Here is a 20079-nt window from a genome sequence, read left to right on the forward strand (position 1 = left end):
CCCCGGGAAGGGCCGGGCCAGCCCCCTGCTCCGCCCCGAGGCCGGCCCCGCCGTCGGGGAGGAGGAGAAGGGAGGCTCCGCCTGGAGCCAGCCTCCCCCCCGAGCGGGTAGAGGGAGGTGTTATGAGCTGGGAACCCCCGAAACAGAGCAGGGCAGCGATGGTGTCGCCTCCTCTGCAGCCGGCAGAGGGGTTACAGGTGCTGGGAGGGGTGTTGGAAAGGGTTTGGTGGAGAAAAGGGAGGTGCAGACATGCTAGGTGTCACGAAACCCTGCAGAGCAGTGACAAAGCAGACCTTAAAAAAAAGCCTGCTTTAATATTATTTTATTTTAAAGTGCTTAATAAAAACAAAACCAGACCTTAAAAACAGCGTTATCTTTAATAGACAGAACCCTACATCCAGGTCTTAGATATAGTTAATGGGACACAAAAGCTGCTGTAGTGAACACGACCCCTATTCCGCTGGCAGAGAGGAGGAAGCATGGCCCTGCTGGAGGCTGGGAGGCAGTGGAGCAGGAGGCAGTTAGCCCACAGAGGCCATGATCACATCCACAGGGAGCTCCTCTCCGCTGCGGGCAGTGACCTGCATCGTCACCGTGTCGGTCAGGACGAGGCGAGAGCGTACCAGGAGGTCATGGCCACCCCGGAACACACCTGGAAGGCAGAAGGAAGGAGTGAGTAGTCTGCAGACTGTGCTCCCCAGCACACCAAAAGCCCCAAAATGAAGGCTGATGCTTGGTGGATGTGGTCCAGTAACTCCCCAGGGGACCAGAAGAGACGCTAAGTGGGGGTATTTTTCATTCACTACACTGTGCCTGGGACTCTGCCCTATCAAACCTCATGATAGTTTATTTTAAACTCTAGCTGAGAAGAGAGAGGTACTCCTCCAGTAACTACCTCCAGTCACTCACCTCCAACCTCCTGCACATATTGACTTTGCAGCGCAAGGGTAGTGTACTTTTCCCTTCAGCCTCACTCCAAACCAGAATGCCAGGTCACCAGGACAGCAATTTCCACCCAGCTGAGCCTGATCCCAACACCCCCCCACCCTAACACCCTCCCGATTCCTGTACCAGATGCCCTGCACTTGCAGGGACAGAAACCACAGCAGGGACAAGCCTCCAAACCCTGCCCTGAGCACAACAGGCTCCACCATGAACTCCTGCTCCAATTTTCAGTCGGTTCTGCGCGACCTCCCAGGGCTGCTGCTTGAGCAGAGACCTCAGCCCACAGCTCACCTGCCAGGTACAACGTGTGGGAGTTCTTGTTATCTGGCACTTTATCCGATCGTTCGCAGGGCTGCATCCCCAGGAACTTCACAATATTACTAACTGCCTCTGTTAAAAAAAAGTAAGTAAAACAGACTCCATGTCATGGGTGTCTTGACAAGGACACAAAGAGAGCATCAAAAGGTGATAAAAGCCCTAATTGCATGTTGCAACTCATGTTCCTTGCCCTGAGGCATTGGCCAGGGTTGTGCTTTAAGAGGCTACCAGGAAGGCAAAAGGAACCCACACGAGCAAAAACAACAACAAAAAGCCACCACCACACGGCAGTTCTGTTATCTGATGCAGCAAAGGCACCAGTGCAACCGAAACGAGAGAATGAATGAGTCAGGAAATGGAGTGCAGCTGCCTGCACGCTTACTGCACAGCCCTGACAGCAAGCTTGCTTCTCTGGAGATGGACGCAGAAGGGAGGCAACACCTCACAGGCATTACAAGTCTTTAGGAGGAATTTGAAAAGGCCTCAGGGAGGGTACTTCAAGCCCAAGATGCTGTGCAAGGAAACAGGACATGGCTACAGACAAAGGACACCTCTCTAAGCCATCAGAAAGACCATGTTGTTAAGGGTTTCCTCAGGAACAATAAATCTTTAATAAATGGTGAAAGAAGAGGGCTTATACCAGAAGTCTGCCTGCCAACTTTGTATCTTCTGCTTTTTGCATCTTTTTTTTCCTGATTCCCGAGGTCAGAGCAGCTCTTCCTTTCACAGAGGGAAAGTGGGAGCTCACAGGTTAACTGTCAGCTGTTTGGGAGGGCAGAGTGCAAGTGTTCTCTTGCCTCCCACAGTCCAGCCTGATCTCTCTCTTGTTTGTTGAAGCCTGAACTATCTTGTTATCACACTAACTGCAGGCCCACACTTAACAGCTATGGTGGAATCACTTGTGAAAGGTTTTGCCCTATTTGCCTTTCTGTGTGAGATGTAACAGGAACCAGACTGCATCTCCAGGCTGTGCCTGCTGGAGGAAGAGACGTTAAGAGCCCTGCTGGGTTCAGGCACCACCTTACCTTCAAGGGTTTTAATAGCAGATAAAGTAAAGGTTTCCTCCTTTTCAAACTCATCACCCACTTCATCCCACGCTGCTCCGAAGTTTGGCTTCAGAACTCGCTGGATGTGATCAGCCACTGTTACCTCGAGGTCTTCAAGCTGATGATAAGAAGAGGCTCAAGTGAAACACGCTTGTTACTCACCCTGCTCTCTCTAGAGAGAGTTTTAGACTGGATTCTGTGAGATCTGGTGAATGTAGGAGGCAGCCTCCACTTCTGCTCATGAGAATGTCACAGCAAGCCCTGCCCCTTCGAGTTTGCTCAAGCAAACAGTTGGTTGAGAAACTGCTTGGCCCAGGAGAGCCACGTCATGCCATGCCAGGGTTTACAGAGCAGGTTTCCATTCTGAGCACAGCCCTCAGCCTGACAAGGAGCAAAGCACCGGACAAACATCCAAAACAGAGGACAAAACAAAATTAAGGAACAGCTGCTGGTGCTCCCTCAGATGTACCATTTGCCCTTAAGCTTGTATTTTGCCTTTCCAGCCCGTCGTTCTGTAGCTGGTGAGATGCTGTCAGGTGCTTGCTATCACCCAACACCACGTGCCAGGTTAGCTGAACTGCTGCTGTGATGCCTATGTGAGGCACAACGAGGTTTGTCCCTCCCGAGCATGTATCTAGGAGCAGGCAGTGCCAGAACCAGCCAGACACCAGCCTGCATTCATTTCAGCAATTGCTGCTGAGTATAGTTGAAACAGATGGAAGAGTTTGCTTAAATATCACTTAAACGCCCTGGTGACTGGTGGGAAGCAGGCAGAGAGGTCACCCTTGCATGTTCCTTTGGAAAAAACCCTCCCCACTCCTGGGAGGACGCCGTGTCCTCAGTGATTCACTGCACAGCAGTGCCTCTAATCAGCTTCGCAGGAGTGACAGGCAACGCATAGAAAACAGCTTCTGGAGCTACCAGGACAGGCTGAGGTTGTCTCACAACATCGCTTTGTCTCTGGAGGGCGAGCACCACCCTCTGAGAGGCAGTCCCAGTTTCTGATCAAGCATAAGCCGAGCTTCTTCCTGTGTGGTAAAACAGCCAACAGAGGTGTTTACACAGCATCAGCGCTTTCATCGGTCTCAGTGCTGGGGAGAGAAAAGCCCAACCTTCCCCAGAGGAAGGGCACAGCTGGAAGTCTCTCTGCATCAGGCAAGCCACTGGGCAATTAACAGTGCAACCACAGAGAGCAACCTGCGGAGAGCAAGAGATGGCCAGCAGCCCAGCTGAGACAGACAAGATCTCCAAGCCCACATCTCGCTCCTTGGGACAGAAACCAGAGGCAGCGAGACCCTCCTCATCTTGTGCTTCTGTCCAGTTACATCGCCGCTTGCATGGTAAGTTAGTGGGCACAGATCACAAAGTCCCTCAAAACAACTGCAGTTTCTGTGACAGGGCACGTGCCCAGCTCCTTACCACATGCCCAGCTCCTTACCACATACTCATCCTCATAGCCCTCGTCGTCCGCCTCGCCCGTGTTGGGATCGCAGTCCTTGACAGTGAACTTCATCATGCAGCTGAACGTACAGGCCACTGGAGATGGGGGAGGCAAAGGCAAAGCTCACGTTACCACCAGGGCTGTGCTCCTCTGCCACAGAATGGGGCTGGGGAGCTGGGGGCAGCTGGGTTCCCTCCTCACAGCCAGCAGCACAGGCTTAGCACACGACCCAGAGAGCACTCTGACAGCTTCTTTCTCTCAAAGGTGAAGTATTTCTTTGTCACACTGATAAATACAGGCTCCTGATAGCTGTACAAGACCATAATCCTCAGATCAAGTACTATTACTGATGAACCTCAGGTTGCGTTGGCAATATTAACTAAACACATCCCACCAGCATCTCGCAAAGGGGCCAAGATCCTTTCATCTAGGGATCAGCTCATGCACATCGGAAACGAAACCACCTTGCACCGTAACGCAGCAGATGATGAATACCACACGGCTGGGAGAGGAAGCAGCAACTCAGCTCTGAAGACGGGCACTGCTGGATGAAGGGCAGCCACACACATCAGTGAGCAGCCTCAGCACAAACCAGCAAGAACAAAGCACAGGTAGGGCCTGGTTCGTGTTCAGTTTAAAAGAGTTCTGGCCATTTGTCTGAAATATTTTTTTCTACTCGGTGTCTGGGCGCTCAACGCACTTCACAGACAGGCAGACAACCACCCGCCTCCCCACATACTAACACAAAAACAGGAGTCCTTTAGGACATGCTAGAGTGCATTGGAGATAACTCAGCAGATCTGAATGCTCAGCTGCCAGTTCCCACAGCCCAACTCGACAATGCCACAGCCCAAGGGAACGAGGAGAGGAGAAAGGACCTGACAGCCCTCAAACAGCGAGGAGAAGTCATGCTCAGCATCACTCAGGGCTGCACCCACACACAGGCTAAAAATACCTGGCTAGGATGCAAGGTAGAATGTGTGTGGGCGTGAGCAATACGGTGTGCTTCGTTTGGGGAATATCAGGAAAAACAGAGCACAAACTGTTTACCTGCTGTCGGATCCTCTTCAGACAGTGCCACCAGCGTGTAGCAGGTACCCGGCTGGTTGTACACCAGGCTTTTGGCAGGGACGTAGCCGATGACCTCATAGCCCTCTGTTGGCTCCATCTGCACTGTGACATTCTCCAGGATCTGATCGTTCAGGGTGTTCGTGCAGTCAAACTGAACGGGAGGGGAGAACAAAGCCAGCTTGAAGCTCTCAGCTGTAATAGCAGGCTCACTGAAGGCATAGCTGGAGCACGGTGTCAGCTTGTGAACTCTTGCCTCTATCTCAACAACCAATCTGGCTGTCAGCTGGATGCTCGTAAGGCTCACGTTTCAGTTTAGTCACAGAGGAACTGGAAATATAAATGCTTTAAGGGAGAAGCTAAAAACCTTCAGGGTACTGCAGTGCTCCAGCAAAAATATATATATATATTTTATTAAAGAAAACAGCACTTACACCAGCACAAAACTATACAATGTCTGTCCTCTGCAACCCAGGCAGGAACACAAATCCAGTGAGGACAGGGGCGTATCAGCTTCTGTTTGTTTCAGTTCACCAATCAGCGTGGAACTTTCTCTCTAAATGCACTTTGTCCTTCCTCCCAGGAAGATAATTCCCAGGTTAACTCTTTGCTGTAAGGAAATATTACTACTCTCTTGCCTACATCTCCTCACATACAGCAGCAGGGTGGCACACGCAAGGCCAAGACTCACAGAAACAAGCACCTGTACTGCAAAGGCTAAAACAAAATGCAAGGGGTGGGAGCTCTCTACCACCACGTGACTTTCTCTGGTAACGTTTTCAGCCTTTCAGATATAGCAGGCTTCACTCTCCCATATCCAAACCACATGCTTGGGACCCTCAGGAAAGAATACAGCTCCTCTTGCCAACTACTCAATGAGAACAGCCCCACCTAGTGCCTGTCTGACTGTTATTTTGACTGTACATGTGTGCATTGCTGAGCCAAAACTGCAAGAATTCCCTTAATTTTTTTCTGGGGCTCTGCTGCCCTGGATGAGAAACTAACGATTCATTTCAGTAATATGCTTTGAACACAGATAACCCTGAGGTATTTATTCTTTTTATTATTATTATTATTTTTTTTTTTTTTTCCCCAAACTCATCATGAGCTTATTTCCCAATCCTCTTTTGGCACCACATGCCATAGGTACCCACCTGGAACACCATGTGGCTGACAAACGTGTGCTTGGTGCAACGAACCACATATTCTGTCTCCAGCTCCGTCAGGGCAACAGGCTCTGGGGAAGACTTGAAGAGCGGGCCCAGTCCCCGAAACTCTGGGATTGCCCCCAGTTGCTCTGGAACAGAGGACACAAGCCATTGCCTTCCCCAACCCACTGAAAAGCGTTACTAGTTTCAAAGCCCTCAGTTAAACAGCCAGAAGCTGCTGCAGCAAGGAAGCATTCCCCAAACATCCATAAGCATTCACTAGGGACTTCTAAAATTAAAGGCAGAGTCAGCTGCCATTTGCCCACATCTACTGCAAGCTGGACAGAGTAGGACTACGAGCACCCCCACAGCCCAGGGGTCAACACCTGACTTGCAGCTGGGTGCCTGTGTCACTCCCCAAGAGGAGGTGGGAGAAGTCAGAGGGACTAGGCAGGCTCAGAAAGTAGCTACATGGTTCTCACACAGGTGTGCAGGAGAGGCCTTCCATCAGTTTACCTTGGAATATTTCTTGCCGTGTTGCTGCCACCTTCTCTGGCTGTTTGACTACAGCAACAGGGACGTTTTCTGCAAAGGAAAACAAAAAAAAAAAAAAGATACAAACAAGATGTGGAGGTGAATAGTAATAAGTAACTAAACCAGAAAATAAATCAATATGTGGAGAGAGATTTGACTAAGGAAAGGAAGGGAGCTCATTTCTCATCTTGCTACGGATTAGAGATCTGTATTTAGCTTCCTAAATACCTTTGGTAATCCTCACCGGAGCTACTGCAGTTCCAGCTATTACTATTATTAGCAGCTGGACTAACTAGGAGTTGAAATGCTAACGTGGGAGCAACTAGATTTGCTGACTTTAGTCTTTACAGAAGGTAAAATTCCACAAAATTTAAATAGGATGGATCTCAGCAACTCCCAGCAAGCCCAACGCAGCCTACTGACCAAAGGCTTGGGCCAGCACTCATGGGACTGTGCCTTACCTGCCCTCTGCTCAACAATAGGAGCTGTCGCCAATGGAACGGACTTCAGGTCAAAGGGTTTTTCAGAGGGCTCCAGGGTGTACTGGTGCAGAGCCCTCTCCAGGCCAGGGATGGACACTGTTAAACCTGGGGACAGAAGGGACAGGTCACCGAAACCACAGCCAACACCAGCTCTTTGTGGCGTGTTAAGCCAGGAAGTAAGTGCAGGCTTGTTTGAGGACTTGTATTACCGTTCAGGATGTAGCCAGCATTGAGAGCTTTCTGCTTTTGCTCCAGAACGTTCAGGTAGAACGTGGCTCTGTCTCTCACTTCGTTGTCATCATCCATCACACACCTGAGAAGAAAGCAGAAAATTTGCTTCAGCACGAGGCTGCTGAGTCCACATGAACAAATCTAGGTGACTAAGCCACCTTCCAGGGCCAGAAAGAACAGGCTATAGAGCCAACAAGTAGCCTACTAGCAATTGTATCAGACAAGCAATCATCCACCATGCTTGGCAGTACTGAATGCAGTTGGTGATCCCACCACAGGATTCCAGGCACCCACTGCACCTCCTCAGACCCACAGATAGAAGGGAGTAGACACACACGTGGATGCTGACAAGCTCTCTCAAGCCAACAGGGGTGTTCACCTATGATGCTGAGAAACTCTTGAGGTACAACTCAGAGCAACTCACGGTACCCCATGCTCCTGACTCCTGGCAATAACATTAGCATAACCAATGCCATTTTTGTAAAGTAAGTGCTCATTATTTGTACGTGAGCTGGTCATGTGTCAGCTTCCCTTTTCCTTCTCCTCACCAGCCTGGAAGACCCTGGGTGCCAGGCCAACTTTTTCCCTCCCCACCAGCCGATAATATCCCAGGCACCAGGCCAACCCTTGTTCTGGCTGTCACAGAACAAGGAAGTGTAACTGCACTTGGAACCCTGCCTGTAAAGCCAAACAGCTGAAAGTTTAAGTGAGACTTGGACTGGAACTGCTGCTGGATGGCAAAACCAGTGATCCTCCAGTGATCAGGGATGCCTCCACCCTAAGCAACTTCAAGCATATTCCAAGTCTAGATTATGATTATCTCGTGTGCCAAGAATTTAGATTTGACTTGACCTGCAGAGGGTTCAGGTGACTAGAACAAACACTAACCCATGATAACACTGATCATAAAATCCTGGGCTACTATCATCTTTATTATTTCACAGAATTCTAATTATAACTACAGCTTCATAGCACCCTCATTCTGAGCAGGATCCCTAAAGAACCTGTTTGTCCCTATAACATCAGGTGACACTCACCTTTTCAGTAACACCAAGATGCTGGGTAACATCTCCTCATTCTGGGCTCCAAATTTGGCCAGGGCACTTACAGCACCTATAGCACAAGTCGTAAAAACAGAATTAGCAAACAAGGAAATCAGCTGAAGTTTCTTCCATTTCCTGGCTGTGTTCAAATGTCACATCAGAGATGCTAGCCCCAGTATAAAGCATTACTGTAATGAGAAAGGCAGATGTATTACAGCGAAGTGCTCCTCTGTCTAGTTCCATGGAGTCACTGCATCCCCCCCTCCATTTCTCAGCTGCCTGCCAACTCTTCCATCAATATTACTGCAGGGTCTTTGCTGTGTAAAAATATCCACTCAGAACCACAGCAAACCACAATTGTCAAAAGCAGAGGTGTTCACGCACTGTATTTCCTTGACAATCTGTCACAGGCCAGACAGCTTTTCCAGGTCTGTCTCTTACCTGCCCGGACTTCTTCATGCTCCAGGACAACTCTATTATAGATGAAGCGAATGTATTTGGAGGGGTTATTGGTTTTGGGCCCTTCCTGGCCCAAGAGGTGGAGGATACGAGTAGCCAGCACGGTGAATTCGCAGTCCTCGATGAATTCGCAGAGGTGAGACAGGCCTGTCTCTTTGCTCTCCGAGTTCTCCTCAATAATGCTGATGATGCAGTCCACAATGGCTCGCTTGTACTCAAAGCCACCCTAGGGAGCAAAAGGAACGGCTCAGCTGGAAAGCTCAAAGCACGTTAGACACTCTGAATTAGCCAGGCAGGAAGAAAATCCCTTTGAAAAGGTCACTCACACCCAGCGCTTTTAATTTGTGTTTGAAAGGAGCAGGGCAGTAATGCTGCCCACCTCTTCTGACCCTCTTTAGTCCCAGAGGACCAGCTAATATTCAAGCTCGCCTGCCAGCATCCTTCAGAATGGCTGCAGTTAAGAAAAAAACAGATCGTAGAGAGGGAAACGGAATCCATCAGCCTGAAGGGTTTATGTCTCCTTCAAAATTCTCTGCTGCTAGAATTAGCACATAAAAAACAGCCATGTGGGAGGAGGAGAAAAATTCAACCCTCTCCCCTTTAGCACCAGACATCTGAGGATGAATCACAAGAGAAATATATTAAGGATCGTATCTGCCACAGCAGGACCCAGCAAATGGCCCTATTAGTGTGGGAAGACAGGCAATCAATACCTCCCCAGGCACACCCTATAACCTGACATGCCAGTAATGCTCAGTTATCTTCAGACGTTATTTACTAGCGTCCTCGATACACACCATGGGATTAAACTGCACGTTATCCTCTGCCAATTACATGCACAGTTCTAGGCATTTGGGGGATCCTTCTGTAGCTACTTTAGATTTAAAAAAAAAAGTAAAACAGAGTGGTTTGAACTACAAAACCACATTCGAAATGATGCCATCCACCCACAGAAAATCTGGGAAAGTAGAACAGTCCATTTTTCGCAGGAGCAGAGAGAGGGGCTCTGGTTTGTTCCCAAACAAGAGGCTGTAATTGGTAGGTGACGTCAGAGCAAGCAGCAGTGCCGGCTGCGTTGCCGGCGTGTTAGCTCATTTAGAAATTCAGCAAACCTCTGTAAAGCTGTCTTTCTGCAACTGTCTGACTGAATGCAGAGAATGGTTATAGGTACTCGTGATCCCTTCACTGTCACAGCTCAGAGAACAGAACAAAAGCGGTCCTGTGTCATCAATAAATAAGTTGTTACATAATCTTTTGGGACAAGGCAAAACTTCTTGGAATTTGCTGTCAAAGTATAAAAGAAGGCTGGTTCAAATGTGAAACACACATGGGCTGCCAGCACATCTGCTGTTGCCTGCGTTTGCTTTGAGTCTGTAACCCCCCAGAAAAATTAAAGAATGGGAACCACATTGAAAATATGCCAGGATGTGTACGCTGTCATGCATAGCTGGTCATTTCTGTCAGACTGCAAGCCTTTTAGGACAGGTAGAGAATCTTACTGCACAGCATTACCAGTAAAGACTTCACTCTCACAGAGGCCACCGTGCAGTCCTGCAGTTTATGTATATTCCTGATATGCTCACTGTTAATAAAAAGCTTCTGTCTGACAAATCCTAAACCGTATTTGCATTATTACACATTTGGAGTCCTCCCTAGATCTCTGACAACATAAAAAAGAAGCACAAAGCAGTTGCTTGCAAACTTACCTCTTCCCGAAGCATAGTGAAAAGAAAGTTCATGAGGACAGCATGTTTGCGAGGGTACTTCTGACACAGCGCGTTGATGGCCTGCACTACTACAACCTAGAGGAAAGAGGGGCAGGTCAAAAAGAGGACTGTCAAGCTGGGCAGAAAAAAAAAAAAAAAAAGGTTGAATTTTGTCAATTTGGTGCTGGTCCCTGGCCTGGAAGCTACAGCTTTGCCTTTAGTTATCCAACAAAGGCAGTTCCAGGAGGATATAAACTTAGGAATTAGACAAGAAGATTCATCTTTAATGTAATTGATCAAGAAGATTGATCTTTAATGTGCTGGTCAGCCCCTAGCAAAATTCCATGTCCACTGGGGGGCAAGAAAGAGATTTAATACTCAGAGGGCTTCTTCCCAGACTTTGGAGCTGGGTACCGTATGACTGAGGCCTGGCTTGGGCTGATAGCCTCAGATTCTCTCTCTTCCCAGCAAAAATGCTGCAGCCCAGGTGCTGGAAGGGGCTCCATCCAAGCCCCAAGGGGTTCCAGAGAGCACACACAAACATGGACAAAAACCATGGGCAACCTTCAGCAACCTGTGTACCACCACCTCACACACATCCTTACTTTGAACTCATCGGAGATTTCCGACATGAAAGAGGAGATCTGCTTCATGAGCCGGTCAATGCTGCTCTCGCTGCCAGTTTTCAGCAGCGTGGTGATGGCCAGGGTGGCGATGCTGCGGTTGGAGTCTGTCACGAGGTTCTCCAGGTCCAGGTTACAGGCAGTCACAGCGGACGGGTGTTTCATGGCCACCTGGAGAGGAAGGGGAAAAGTGGAAGGTCACTGTATGCATGCAAAAAGCCCAGCTAGCTAAAAACACAACCCTGATCAAGGGAAAAGATGAAGCAAAGACTGTCAGGGAGCAGTCCAGTTAGCATCAAGGTTTGATCTACATTTTTACAAGGAGCTCCTTCACCCCAGGAAGCTCAGAAGGGTCAGGAATAACGCACAAGACCAGTGACACACTCTCAAAGATTTGTGAACAGGATCCCCTTTGCTTTTTTTTCCTTCTGTAAAGCTCTCCTTGAGGCTTTATTCCACACATAAGCTATGACATGTAAGGCTGTATCCCAGAGTAGAAGTTATTTACACAAAATCATCGCCCATCTGACCTCCTTTTTCTTTTAAAGTCTGCACCTCCCTCTGCGTGAGGAAATGATTACAGCTCCCAAGAGACTCAGCTCCTACCTTGTTGAGGGTACGGACGGCTGCATATCTCAGCGCTGCCTTCGGGGAGCTGCAGAACAGCTGCAAAACTGCGAGGTGGGGAAACCAACAAAGGCAGACATTTAGACAACCTATAATGGGAAGCATTTCCTACCTAAAGCATGAGATTAAATGAAGAGACTGAAGATAACTAGAAGCATGCTTAAGAAGCAGCCCTCAATTTACCCAGGGTAATCAGCAGGCTTCACCACACCAGCCCGTAACTCCCTCAGCACTGCTGCAAGCACCGCATTTACCTGAGACAGCCGGTGCCAGCTCCTTGGCAGTGCAGTTGGGCAGGTTAACGATGGCAGAAGCAGCTTCGTAGACCACCATCTCGTGCTTGTTTCTTAGGCAGCTCTCGATGAAGTCGAACAGGGGGCTATCGCGGCTGAGGGACAAAAAAAAAAACACAAGAATGAATTAAAACAAGAATGCTAATAGAAATAAAGAGTTCAGCAGCAGAATTGGATGGGTCCCATTGCCTCTGGGAAGGTAAGAGCAGCCATAAACTGTGTCTTCTTTTTTTGCAGTAGTAATTACACTGTACTTCCAGCATGTTTGGCTGCCACCTGAGACAACAGCCTTTGCTTTACAGGCTAACAGGAATCTCCCCTAACTCTTATTCAGAGCTCCAAAGATCTTATCCACCAGGAAGCCCCAGCTAGCACACATGCCAGCCAAAGAGTTACAGAAGACAAAATGAAAGAGATTATCTTGATAAAGAACAGATACACAAAGCAGGAAAGAGAAACAAGAATTTGATGGGCAAGCACATACACAGACAAGACTTGCAGAAGTGATCCCATAACATGAAAGCACCCTGGCATTTATTCTGCTGCCTTTTAACCATCAATAACTTAGAAGTCGTACACTGCTCTTCAAAGACAGAAATAATCGCTCTCATCAGATGAAAAGTTAGCCCACAAGAGGAGATGGAAGCAGGACCTGAGGAAATACTTCCATCAGGGCAAAAGAGCCCCCTCACCTGCCAGCCTCCTCCTCCAGCAGCTTGCTGGCTACTCGGATCATCATGCAGTAGGCAAATGGCGACTTGAGGCCGTGGCGGGTGAACTTGCTGAGCATCTTGTTGACTGCCAGGCGATCGTTCTTCCGCACGTGGTAGAGCAAGCCCAGAGCATGATACTGTGCAGGGAAAGAGTGTCACCGACCCACCTTGGGCTCTTCACCCCCCTCTGCGGCCCGGAGATGGCTGGCTGAGCACCAGCAGGTGGGTTTCCTACCTGCACCATGATGTTGTCACTGGAAGCTGCCTCCTGAGCCTCGTTCACCCAGCGCTTCACCACATCGTAACTGGTCTTCAGCAGGTGCTGGGTAGAAACAAGGGCACAGACAGTCCATGAGAGGAGGATGGAGGAAGCTTTGGGAATTACAGCTCGTATTAGGAAGAAGCCAGCCTTCCCCATGAGGGCGCTGGAGGCAGCAACTTATAAAAGAGCAGAGGACTCGGATGCAGAGACCTGCCCACGTCGGCTGTGCTGTCAAGAGGTTAAACACCTCCCACAAAGCCAGCACCAGTTCCTGACTTCACAAAGGGAGGGAACAGCAACAATTAAACCCCATCCTGCAGAAACACTCTTGTATTGTATGAAAAGAAAGAGCTGGACTAGAAATAATGCCGTGAAATTGCACCGTGGTTAGAGTTGGAGTGGCCACGTACCACAAAGACACACAAACCCCTCCAGTCTTGCCTGCAGAGCTTTCATCTCCTAACAAGAACTCAGCAGACCAAAGCTCCTCAGGGTACATTTAGCACCTTCGTTAACAGGAAGAAGAGCGTGTGTGCTATCATGAGTGTTGGACCACCAGCATTTTTGCCACGGTGCCTACACAAATATCATGCAGCCCCCACAATTCTGCAATAGTCAGGGAGAGCTTCCCTATCCAGGTTACTACCACAGAAATGCCACTGGATTCTCACCCACATCCCATTTTAAGCCTTGAAGTTCCTAAATCTGCAGGTTGGTGTTAAATAGGACACTTGGGAGCATCACAGAGACATCTGCGCTCATAAGCTGGTCATTAATTCTCCTCTCAAAGATGCACCCAGCCACAAATCTACTTAATTAACTGGAGCAATCCAAAGGCTTGTGGCCACGGTATTGCTTTTAATAAGTGCAGTGTGGGTAGCCCTTGGGCAAGCTTCCCCCCCTGCACATTTTGGTCCAGACAGCAGCCACCCTGCCTGCTGCTTTGTGCAGCGTGTGCATGCAGCACTTCTCATCCTCTGTACCAACACACCGACAGCCTGGGCTGCCAGGAGGCACCGCCAGCCACAGCAAACTGGTGGCAATTTTTCTCCCTGAAGACAGAAAGGGTGGGCTGTTTTCTAATGGAGCACTAAGTCTTTGGGATTAAATTACTCTGACACTGAATTGTACTGCATTGCATAAAAGTAGTTCTATTTCCTCTCCTCTTTTTCTCCCTCATGTGTCCTCTACCAAAGGACAGCTCCCATGTGAAACTCCCAAGGTTTCCAGTCACACAGCTTCCCAGTTAGACTGTTCCTGAGGCAGCACCTACCAGGGAGGACACCAGAGCAGAGCTGGATACGCTTGGCACTTTGTCAACAATCGCCTGCTTCATGTAACGCTCGATGGCCTGCAACATGGTGCTCTGCAGGGAGAAGGGAACAACAGCTGGTACAGAAAAGCTGTCAGGAGTGTGAAAGAGGAGACACAAAGGCATGGGAAGCAGGGTGAAAGGTGGGGTGAAGGGCTTGGGGCAGCCCCAAAAGAGAAGCTGCACTTACATCGGTGATTTGACAGAGCGCTCTCACTGCAGGGCCTCGGTAATTGTCGTCCTTCCCAGTCATGTCTTTGGTTAAGCTGGAGGGAAACAGGAAGCTCTCAGTGCTGCACTCCTGAACCAGCATTACTAACACTGAACAATGAACTCGGCTGCCCACCCAAGTAAAAGCACCACAAGCACATTTCAAACACATCACCAGGAGTTCAGTGTCTATTTTAACAGCCTCTTTTAAAGGAGATTTGCTTCCTCACCAAGAGCATTCATTGTCTTCACATTGCTTGCAGACTACAGTTTTCTCCAAGAGGCTCGAAGGGCATTACTGGAGGATGCATGAATGTAAGAGTGGGAAAACCAAAGTGACTGACCTGCTAGTAACAATGATCACATCTTCTGCAATAGAAGACATCTCTTTGATAGTCAGGTAACACATCCTGCGAAGAGTTGGCTAGCAAGGAAAGAGGGAAGACACATCAGTTGAAGGGATCCCAGGCAGAAGGGATCTGGTTTTTCTATTTCCATGACTTTGTCATGAAGATCAATAACCTGATACTTTCAGAGAGCCACAGTGCCCAAGCAAAAAAGGTGTACAAAAACAATACTCATTAACAAATCATCCCTTCCTCTTCTAAACCCTTCAGCCTCGGTTCTTCTCTGTTCCTGAGGGAATACTTGAGTTAAGCTGCTACAAGGGAAGGGCTACAAAGCTGACCTGTTTCTAAACTTCCATCCTATTCTTCTCACTCAGATCATGTAGGGGAAAACGTATCCAGGCAGGATGGAAAAGTTGATTCCATAAAAAGACACCTCAAGGCTGAAAAAGACACCGGTGACAACTTGCCCAACAAATAAAGACAGCAGAACTCAGCAAGCAGACTTACATCGTTGGACTGAAACAGCTTTGTCATGGCAAAGAAGGACTCGGTGGCTTCCATGACACCAAGGTGCTCCCCCTAGAAGATGTTTGGAAGAAGGAAGGAAGGAAATCTCAGTTACCACAACCAGAGTCAGGCCTGCTGCAGGTACAAGGCTCAGCCTCACATGCATAAGAACAGGCATGATGTGGCTGGAAACCACAAGGTCTCTCCCTTGCCAGCATATTTCATCAGAGTAACACGCTGCCTGAGAAATCCTCCAGCCATGGCTGAAATCGGCTTAGTTGTCGATCCAGATGACAGCACGCTTTATTACGTTACCAAAAAATGGCTTGTGACAATACAGCTTCTTTACAGGGGAGAAATGGGTTGGATTTCCACAGCTTATGTAAGGCAAGCTTATGTCATACTCCCCATAGGCACCACAGCTCGTCGGAGCCAGCTGCAGTTACTACATACAAGATGCAGAGGCCCTGGGGCAGGGAAACCCCACAAGACCAGTAAATGCCTTTACAAAGCTGATCCTTACAGCACACAGATTTTAAGTCCTGAAGGCTAAGAACTGGGTTCAAAACCACTTTTGGCACCACAGAGTTGTAAGCTAACAGCTCCCAAGGAATCATAAATCATAAGTATCAGCCTCTTTATATTTCCTCATTCCTGCCCTCCATAGCCCACAGAATTTTTTAGACAACAGGAAAGCGAGCAGGAGCTTGGCAGCACAGCAACTGTGCTTACTAAAATTTTGTACTGGCTATGCATTAGAAATATTCAGAAAAGTTTAGAGAGAACCTAACAATCAAAAGTGCTTGTCAGCTCATTTTTTTTCTCCCTTACCTGGTTTATGAGATACAGGATCTTGGTGAGGATGTGAGCACATTTTCGTGGGTTTATGGGAGTCTCATTAAACACCCGTGCCTGGAAACAAAGCACAGACAAGGATGCTGATACCAACACCCCCCTAAAAAAAGGCAACAAACTCCCACTTCCCTGCTAAAGTTCTGCAGCGAGGTCCTCAAGAGAGGCAGAGACTCTACCCAGAAAGGGTAGCAAAGGAGAGCTTCTAAGGGTTTACCTCTTGCAAGACTGCACTCTTCTCCAGGTGCTGGAACGGGTTGGAGCCCCCACCTACAAAATAAAGATAACAAGAGTCTTTACAGGAACAGCGCTATGGGAAGGTGACTTTCTAAACACGTCTGTAGTTTAATAATAGGCAGAGCATTTGGGGGTAATTTGTGCATGAACACCAAGCAATCAGCGCTCCCTCTTTTAAGCAGCATCGATGGAATGACTTTAGAGCAATCAGGGAAGGCAGAGCAGACAGGACAATCTCTGATTTGTCACCCCAAGGAGTCACCAGCCATGAGCTGAGGTAGGCTGACAGGCTGCAAAGTAACCGTGCTCCCCCACTACCCCCAGAGACCCATCTCCAACTGCAGGGCTGGGATCTTGTGCCAGTTCGAGCATCACTAAGGCCGGCCTAGAAACAAAAGCTCAGAGAGTCGCAGACAAGAGGAGACACCGCTTGCCAGGCTGGCGAGTCAGGAGCGCTTTACCCTGTTATAAAGCGATCAGGAATCCACCAGTAATGCATTCTTTGTCACTAATTAAGAGAACAAGACAGCAGACGAGAGAGCCTGGACACAGAATAACTTCCATTGTCCCACTTAATAGAATAAATTATATTAAATAATGAAAAAAACTCACCAATTAAGGACGAAATAATCAGCAGGAAAAGCACTATTATTCTGCATGGGCCCTATTAACTCGCCTCCTCCGAAGCACCCGCGAGCTGCAGCTTCTCAAAAGCTGCCAGTTATTGATGACCAGGTTTTAATTAGTACCTATGCTCAGCCTGACCTGGGACAACGCCGAGCCACTTGCAGTGCTGCTCCTCCACCTCACAAGCCTGATCCAGAGAGCACAAGCTCCAGTCTGACCTGTGCTTGAAGCATCACGCGCTGCTGCCAGGAGCCTTTGCAGAACTCTTACATTTAAAAGGCAAATGCATCTGCACCCTGGCTCCTTTCAGGTTCAGGAACCGCCCTCCTCTGGCTCCGAATGAAATTTGCAAGTGCAGCAGGCGGCTGAACAAAGCATGGGCACTTAGGTGGCATTGGGAAGAGAAGAAAACGAGGGGAAAGAACAAAAACAACGTTTCTAGTACCAGTTTCTTAGATACTTGAAGAAAATAGTTGGAAAAAACCTTCCTAGCAGCCCAATATGTCTACAGTCTTGAATCTGCCATCAGCAGAGTATCACCTCTGCAAGTCTCATAGCACTGAGCATCTTGAAATACACCGCACACCATGCCTTGGTCTTCATAGCTTGCTGTGTCAAAGCGCTCTTCTGATCAGAGGAGAAACAGAGGCAGTGAAGGCAGTCTCCAGAAAGCTCCCAACATTGATGACTAACAACAATTCGTACTGATTTGCAGAGAAATAAGCACTGACCAAGTGATCTTACAGCAGTTACATGCCCATAATAACATCTCCAAGCGCATTTCTGAGAGCTGATGGAAGCAGCGCATCCAGAGCTACCTAAATCGTCCGTGAAAGGCAAAGGAACAGGACCCAAGCAAGCAGACGCTCATCTCAACTAACAGACTGTCCTGTTAGCCATCGCATGGAATAGACAAGAAATAGACAGGCAAGGGCTGTGAATTCAGGGATGGTACACTCCAGGCAAGACCAGGAATGACAAGGGACACAGAGAGGACCCAGCAGACGGTGCAGCAGGTGCTGAGTGCCCTCATTCCGCACAGAAACAAGGGCTCAGAATGACACGGTGGTGAAGGAGAAACCTTGGGAAGCGTGCAAGGAAGGAAGGCAGAAAGGAGAGAGAGCTCTGTGAGCTTTTGGTGTGAACACAACCAACACGACACCACGCTACGAGGAAGTAGCTGGGGCTGGGGGAGGCACAGGCACCACCTGGAGACCTGGGGTGGGTGCAAAGGGGGAACAACCCCAAAAATCCCCCAGGAGGAGCCCCTCACTGAGCCTACGGGAGATCGAGGGAGGCTGTGGGTGAGGGTAGTGGAGGCCCGGTGGGTGACAGGGTGATGCCGGGGGGGTCTGTGCAGCCCTACCGATCCCGTTATCATCACACCGTGAACCGAGAAGCGAGCAGAGCAGCGGGGACACAACCCCGGGACAACCGGGGGAGGGCCAGAGGGCTGCGAGGAGCAAACCGAGGGGTCCCCCCCCCCCCCACCACAACCACCACAACCACCACCGGGCCCCACCACCACCACCCCGGGGTGACCCCACCGCCCCCCCCCACGGCCCCTCCGTTACCCTCCGCGCCCGCCGCCCGGCCCCGGTGCCCGGTGACCCCCGGGGAGCGGCCTGCAGGCTCCGGACAGGCGGCGGGCCCCAGGGCGGCCTCTGCGAGGGGTGAGGGGGGGGCGGTGAGGGAGGGGGGCGCCGGGACTCGCCTCACGGAGCCCACCCCCCCCCCCCCCGCGCACCGGCACCGGGATAGACCCCGGGATAGGCACCGGGAACGGCACCGGGGTGTCCCCTCGCGCTCCCCGCCGCCCCCTCACCCGATTCCTCGTCCTTTTTGTCGAATTTCTTCAGCATGGCGCCGCCCGCCGCGCCCCCGGCCCGCTCCCGGTGCCGCTCCCGGTGCCCGTCCCGCTGCCCGCCCCTCCCCTTCCTGCCAGCTTGTCCCGGCCGCCGTCACTCGCCGCACTGCGCAGGCGCGGCCCGGCCCCCGCCCGACGTGGCTGCTTGGTCGCGGGAGGGGCGGGGCGATCGGGGAGTGATTGGCGTGAAAGGGGGCGGGACAAGGAGGGGAGGGGGAGGTGTGATTGGTGGGGAGGGGGAAAGGGGCGGGGCTTGGGGGTATGGGGTGGGGATGGGGGGAGGTGGGACTGGGGGGACTGGGGTGGGGGCACTGGGGGGAAGGGGGGGGACTGGGACTGGGACTGGGACTGGGACTGGGACTGGGACTGGGACTGGGACTGGGACTGGGACTGGGACTGGGACTGGGACTGGGACTGGGACTGGGACTGGGACTGGGGGGAATTGGGATGGAGGGGACATACTGGGATGAAGGGGGGCATACTGGGATGAAGGCATACTGGGATGGAGGGGACATACTGGGATGAAGGGGGGCATACTGGGATTCAGGGGGACATACTGGGATGGAGGCATACTGGGATGCAGGAGGGTATACTGGGATGGACGGGGGCATACTGGGATGGAGGGGACACACCAGGATGGGGGGCACTGGGATGGAGGGGGGCACTGGGATGTGTATGGGACACATGGTGGCTCTGGGGGCACTGGGATGGAGGGGCAGCCCGGGACTGGGGGCATACTGGGACTGCGGGATGCACTGGGAGCAGGGCACAGCGGGGCTGGGGAGGGCACTGGGAGACAGTGGGACTGGGGGGGGGGGCATATAGAGGAGAGACCGCATGGGGGCGATGCCGGGACTGGGAGCACTGGGATGGGGGCAGCAGGGACAGCGGGGCGGGGGCACCAGCGCCGAGCCCCCATGGATCCAGCCCTATCACCGGGATGTCCCCCCCGTGCCCACCACCGCTCCCCATCCCCGGCTTCCCAAGCACCGTGTGGGACCACGCTCACCTCCCCGTCCCCAAAAACCCACCCGGGGGCCACACCGGGACCTCCCTGTCCCCAAATCCTGCCCCCCACACCACCGGGCCCCGCTCACCGTGGGCCAGGTACTCCTCGAAGAGCATGGCCGCGTCCGCCGCCAGCTCCAGCGGCCCTACAAGGCCTTTCCCCCGGCCCC

At 50.7% G+C, this 20079-nt stretch overlaps 1 protein-coding gene across 3 annotated transcripts; it reads right to left on the reverse strand.

Annotated features, from left to right (window-relative positions):
• Positions 1-312: 312 nt before the first annotated feature.
• On the reverse strand, positions 313-20069 carry COPG1 (COPI coat complex subunit gamma 1). 3 transcript variants are annotated; one of them, XM_082767858.1, is made up of 25 exons: positions 19999-20069; positions 18609-18698; positions 16388-16440; positions 16150-16230; positions 15319-15390; positions 14806-14885; positions 14442-14517; positions 14213-14305; positions 12913-12999; positions 12657-12814; positions 11926-12059; positions 11651-11718; positions 11027-11215; positions 10422-10517; positions 8698-8941; positions 8251-8326; positions 7192-7295; positions 6962-7087; positions 6483-6551; positions 5973-6115; positions 4801-4972; positions 3748-3845; positions 2289-2427; positions 1237-1335; positions 313-652 (listed from the first exon to the last, which is right to left on the reverse strand). In XM_082767858.1, the coding sequence occupies exons 1-25, from the start codon at positions 20024-20026 to the stop codon at positions 522-524; spliced, it is 2706 nt and encodes a 901-aa protein (XP_082623984.1). In that variant the 5' UTR covers positions 20027-20069; the 3' UTR covers positions 313-521. The 3 variants fall into 3 exon arrangements, with proteins under 3 accessions (XP_082623984.1, XP_082623986.1, XP_082623985.1); XM_082767860.1 differs by lacking the exon at positions 18609-18698 and having other exon boundaries at positions 19999-20063; XM_082767859.1 differs by lacking the exons at positions 18609-18698; positions 19999-20069 and adding an exon at positions 18860-18958.
• Between the last annotated feature and the right edge of the window lie 10 nt (positions 20070-20079).

This window comes from Aythya marila, assembly GCF_965140915.1.
Source record: "Aythya marila genome assembly, chromosome: 10".
Lineage (NCBI taxonomy): Eukaryota > Metazoa > Chordata > Aves > Anseriformes > Anatidae > Aythya > Aythya marila.

Coding starts and splice junctions, on each gene's coding strand:
- COPG1 (XM_082767858.1), bottom strand. CDS start 20,026: ATGCTCTTCGAGGAGTACCTGGCCCACG. Junction 14,886..15,318: donor AGCTGTTTCAGTCCAACGAT/GTAAGTCTGCTT, acceptor TTTCCTTGCTAG/CCAACTCTTCGCAGGATGTG. Junction 6,552..6,961: donor TATTGTTGAGCAGAGGGCAG/GTAAGGCACAGT, acceptor TTTCCTTTGCAG/AAAACGTCCCTGTTGCTGTA.